At 37.6% G+C, this 5,208-nt stretch overlaps 1 protein-coding gene across 1 annotated transcript; it reads left to right on the forward strand.

Moving 5' to 3' along the window:
- Positions 1–2,425: 2,425 nt before the first annotated feature.
- Positions 2,426–3,361, forward strand: LOC144539893 (olfactory receptor 4B13-like). Its single transcript, XM_078286173.1, has one exon. The coding sequence runs from the start codon at positions 2,426–2,428 to the stop codon at positions 3,359–3,361; it is 936 nt and encodes a 311-aa protein (XP_078142299.1).
- The last annotated feature ends 1,847 nt before the right edge of the window (positions 3,362–5,208 follow it).

Here is a 5,208-nt window from a genome sequence, read left to right on the forward strand (position 1 = left end):
CTCCCTGGAAAAACACAGGAATTTCTATTTATTTATTACATTTCTATATATATATTTTCATAAGTATTGTGCTTGCTGTATTGATAATGTACATCATAGATGTGAATACAAATTATTGGGTAATGTGGAACAATGGCACTGTCAACAATGCCCACATAGTTATTACTGATCTGTCATTACTTCAATAATTTCAAGTAGCCTCATAGCAAAAACTTTGGATGATACCAGAAGTATGGAAATTCACATCTGTTGTGGTTATAGGGAGTGACATTAATTACCCTACGGCGGGTTGGGAGAGATTTGTCGAATGGTAACGATGCATGCTTATTATGGTTCGTGTGTAACTGACAGGACACAGCTGTCTTGTCACTGCTATCACATTTAACCTTATCTAACTGGCTGGCTATCCAACAATGATTGCAGTAGAGTAGTTACCTCTTGCTGATGCAGCAACACTGCGATACTTTGTAGATGCTTTCATCTTCTGCAAGCTGTTATCCTTGCCACTCGTAAAATTTGAACCATCAGAACAGCACACATTGGTTGCCATGGTGACAGCTGCTTCCTTCTTCCGTTAGAGTGGCAAGGTCATCCCACAGTTTGTCAATTTATTTATACACTCTCCCTTCATTGGATGTGCCTTCCACAGCTGCAAGTGTAACTTGATTTGGAGTAACACTTGGTGGTGAAGTGGTCGTGGATAGGGAGTGGTTTGGGAAAGGGCCTTAAGGCCAAACTTGGTGTTGTGGTCAGAGTCACAGCGGATTGTGTATTTTGTGGAGCTCATAGTATAGCGCCGTGGGAAGATGCAATAGATGAAGCTTATGAGAGAAAATGCCCAAGTATTCTGTTTTAGCTGCTGAGGTGGAGCAGTGAGGCCGGAAGGTGAGACTGTGCCCTTTGGAAGTAGGTTGCAGAGGATTTGTAGGCCGATCAACGTTAGCACTCCTTGGTGAATTAGGCACCCGTGGACAGAGCTTAAAGCAGGCAGTGAAGACTGTTAGAGGCGACCATGGGAGCTAGTGAGTGGTTGTAGACAGTAATGTGATTACTTTTTTCAGTAACGAGTAGTGTAAGGGATTACAATTTCAAATTCAGTAATTGCATTCCAGTTACTAACCCCAGTAATGCTCCGTTACTGCGTTACTTAAACCTGAACCCCCTTCAACCTTTTCTTTTCTCTCCTTTGACATTTTTTTTTTTTTACAAATCCCTGTTTGTTTTTTTCCTCATATGTATCTTAAGGACATGCGTGAGCCGGTTTACGTCGGCTACTAGCTAAAAAAGCAAAAGATGATAGGTGAGGGTGAGATGCAGACTTTCAGCAGCTGGAAGTTTTCCCATTACTTTGAATTTATCTCAGTTAAGGATGCAAAGAACATTATCGTCCGTTGTAAACTTTGTGTGGCAGCAAAACGCTTTCCACAGCGAAAAACACAACATCCAATTTCATCAAAGCATCTGATACGCAACACAGCGATGAGAAACTCGGGGAAAAACAACCCAACAAGGAGGTTCCACTGCCAACGACAAACACACTCCGACTAAACAACAGAAGCTGGATTCATGTACATTACCTTTATCTTATTTTAGTGACTATTTATTCTATTACCTTGCTGTAGTCTACTTGAATCATATCATACTTGACATTTCCTTGACATTGTCCGCCAACTGCTGCTGTGGCACCTGAATTTCTCCAATCAATGCCCAATCTTAATTGGGGATTAATTCAATAAAGTGCTATTTTATCTCATCTTTATCTTCACCACATACACACAGCGGTCTGCAGCATGAATATCCCAGGTTGGAAATGAGTCCCACTCCCGCCGTGACCCTCAGACACCGTGGGAGCATAAAAGGCACAACCACTTTTGCGTGATGATACCTGTTTTGCATTAAAAAAAGTCAATTTAGTATTTCATATTTATGGATAGGGAATGAAATTGATTGTATATATTGTTATACATTATTAATAGCAAAACTAATCCTTGACCAGAAATCTTTACATACACTGTGGGAAAGAATTCTCCAGAGTGTAAATACTGTGGTGACATCTACAGGGTAAGACGAGATAAAAGACTTTCAGGTCCTCAAATTAACCCACAGTTGTAGTCTGCCTGTCTATAGATCTTACCAACAGCATAATATAGATCTTCTCTGAGACGATTACTGACCTCCAGGTTGGTCAATATAATAGAACTAAATGGGACTAAGGCTAGAGAGATACCCTCACTTTTTCATATTTTCATGCTCAAAAATATCTTCAATTGCTTAACATTTTATCATTCAACTGCTTAAATTCTCCTTTACACAGTTATACAGTTGATTTCTCTAAACAAGGACAAAAGGTTGCATAACAAAAAGGATATAAATATTGAATTCTATATTTTTTTCCAAAGAATCTTGGATTTAATCTGTGGGTTGAATGGAAAACAGTACTCTTCCATTTTACTTCAACCTCACCATGTTTGTGAACATAGAATACTACCGTTATCCAGCCTTTGTCTTTTGCCTCCTGTTGTATGGTATTATTGTCTCTGCTAATCTCATGATTATACTGGTAATATCACAAGAGAGAACGCTACATGAGCCAATGTATATCTTCATTGCATGTCTGTCTGTCAACTCTCTGTATGGTTCTGCTGGCTTCTTCCCCAGATTCCTGATGGACCTTCTATCTGATACTCATTTGATCTCACGTCCAGCTTGTTTCACTCAGATCTATGTTATTTATACCTATGGATCCTATGAACTCACCATTCTGAGCGTTATGGCATATGATAGATATATTGCTGTATGTCAGCCTTTATACTATCACAGCAAAATGAATTCTAAAACAGTCTCGAAGTTGGCAGCCTTTGCATGGATCTGTCCGGCCTTTTCTCTTGCAACATGCATTTATTTGTCCGTCAGACTTCCTTTATGTGGTAACAAGATACCAAAAGCGTTCTGTGCCAACTGGAATGTTGTAAAATTGTCATGTGTCACCACTGTTGTGAACAATATTGTTGGTATGTTAGTGACCATAACTACAGTTTTTCTGCCCTTTTGTTTTGTCTTGTACACTTATCTGAAAATTCTGCTTGTTTGTAGGAAAAGCTCATCTGAATTCAAGGGAAAAGTATTACAAAGCTGTCTACCACACATTGTTACATTTGTGATTTATTCCATTAGAGCATTTTGCGATATTGCCCTTAGCCGTTATAACCTTGAAGAGCTAAATCCATTTGCTGCTGTAATTTTATCTCTGGAATTTGTAGTGATTCCTCCAGTTCTGAACCCTCTTGTGTATGGTCTGAAATTACCAGAAATTAGAAGACATATTTTCAGGATGTTATCATGGTCAAAAACAATCACTTAGAACATTACCACAGCCTACACTGATTTCATGACTATGCTTTAATGTGGACAAACAAACTATGGTCCACATAGCCCATCAGTAATGTCTTAGTAAGGACAAGTATGTGGCATCTTACTCAACTTTCTCACAGTAGGAATAAAGGTGAACAAAGGTCAGATCTTGGCTGAAAAAATGATTATGATGTATGTGACAAATTCCCCGGCTGCACAAATAGTAAAACTGGAATGTTATGGCCATAGACTTACTGGCACAGTCTGTGTACCAACATTGCTTTTTTATGTTCAGAAATTTAGGAAACAATTATATGCATTGATCAATATATTATGCATTCAGTGTTTTCAATTAATGTTGTATTTGAATGGTCATTTTAATGTTATATGACATGTACTTAAATCAAATTTTTCAGTTTTCATAATTTTGTTTTCAAATATACAGTATTACGGCTCAGGATTAAAATAATGTTTTTCATGATGTTTTGCAAATAAATGTAATTTAGTTAAAAGGGTATTTAATTATTTAATCTAATCTAATTCAAATGAGGTAAATCTGCTGAGTGGAGGCTTTCCAGTTCAAATGTTACAGCAGTTAGTCTAAAACAGCCTTAAAAACTGACAATGCATCAAAGGGGTCCTATTTTTAGGAATTAAAGATTTACTCTATTTATATACATACAAGAATATGTTTAAAGAGCAAATCAACACTAAATCACATAAGTCAGAAACCTGTTGTTGCACTGCTCTCTGGGTTGAACCTTTCAAGCATATTGCACATTTGTTAAAGATGTACTAAGCGATTTTCAACTGCATTTCAGAGCAGGACGCTGGTGGACAAACAGCTACTCAGCAGAAAAAGAAGTGATGGATTATTTGAGGTCAGGAGGATCTGGGATTGAGACCCTCAACCAGTTCTCAAACATCAAAAACATTTACATGAAGTACAATACCCCGACCCCATCTAGCGCCTGTGGAATGGCTGTTCAGTTTATATTATGTACATTACCTTTATCTTATTTTAGTGACTATTTATTCTATTACCTTGCTGTAGTCTACTTGAATCATATCATACTTGACATTTCCTTGGCATTGTCCGCCAACTGCTGCTGTGGCACCTGAAATTCCCCAATCAATGCCCAATCTTAATTGGGGATTAATTCAATAAAGTGCTATTTTATCTCATCTTTATCTTCACCACATACACACAGCGGTCTGCAGCATGAATATCCCAGGTTGGAAATGAGTCCCACTCCCGCCGTGACCCTCAGACACCATGGGAGCATAAAAGGCACAACCACTTTTGCGTGATGATACCTGTTTTGCATTAAAAAAAGTCAATTTAGTATTTCATATTTATGGATAGGAAATGAAATTGATCGTATATATTGTTATACATTATTAATAGCAAAACTAATCCTTGACCAGAAATCTTTACATACATTGTGGGAAAGAATTCTCCAGAGTGTAAATACTGTGGTGACATCTACAGGGTAAGACGAGATAAAAGACTTTCAGGTCCTCAAATTAACCCACAGTTGTAGTCTGCCTGTCTATAGATCTTACCAACAGCATAATATAGATCTTCTCTGAGACGATTACTGACCTCCAGGTTGGTCAATATAATAGAACTAAATGGGACTAAGGCTAGAGAGATACCCTCACTTTTTCATATTTTCATGCTCAAAAATATCTTCAATTGCTTAACATTTTATCATTCAACTGCTTCAATTCTCCTTTACACAGTTATACAGTTGATTTCTCTAAACAAGGACAAAAGGTTGCATAACAGAAAGGATATAAATATTGAATTCTATATTTTTTTCCAAAGAATCTTGGATTTAATCTGTGGGTTGA

The sequence above is a fragment of the Centroberyx gerrardi genome, chromosome 10 (genome assembly GCF_048128805.1).
Source record: "Centroberyx gerrardi isolate f3 chromosome 10, fCenGer3.hap1.cur.20231027, whole genome shotgun sequence".
NCBI classification, from domain to species: Eukaryota; Metazoa; Chordata; class Actinopteri; order Beryciformes; family Berycidae; genus Centroberyx; species Centroberyx gerrardi.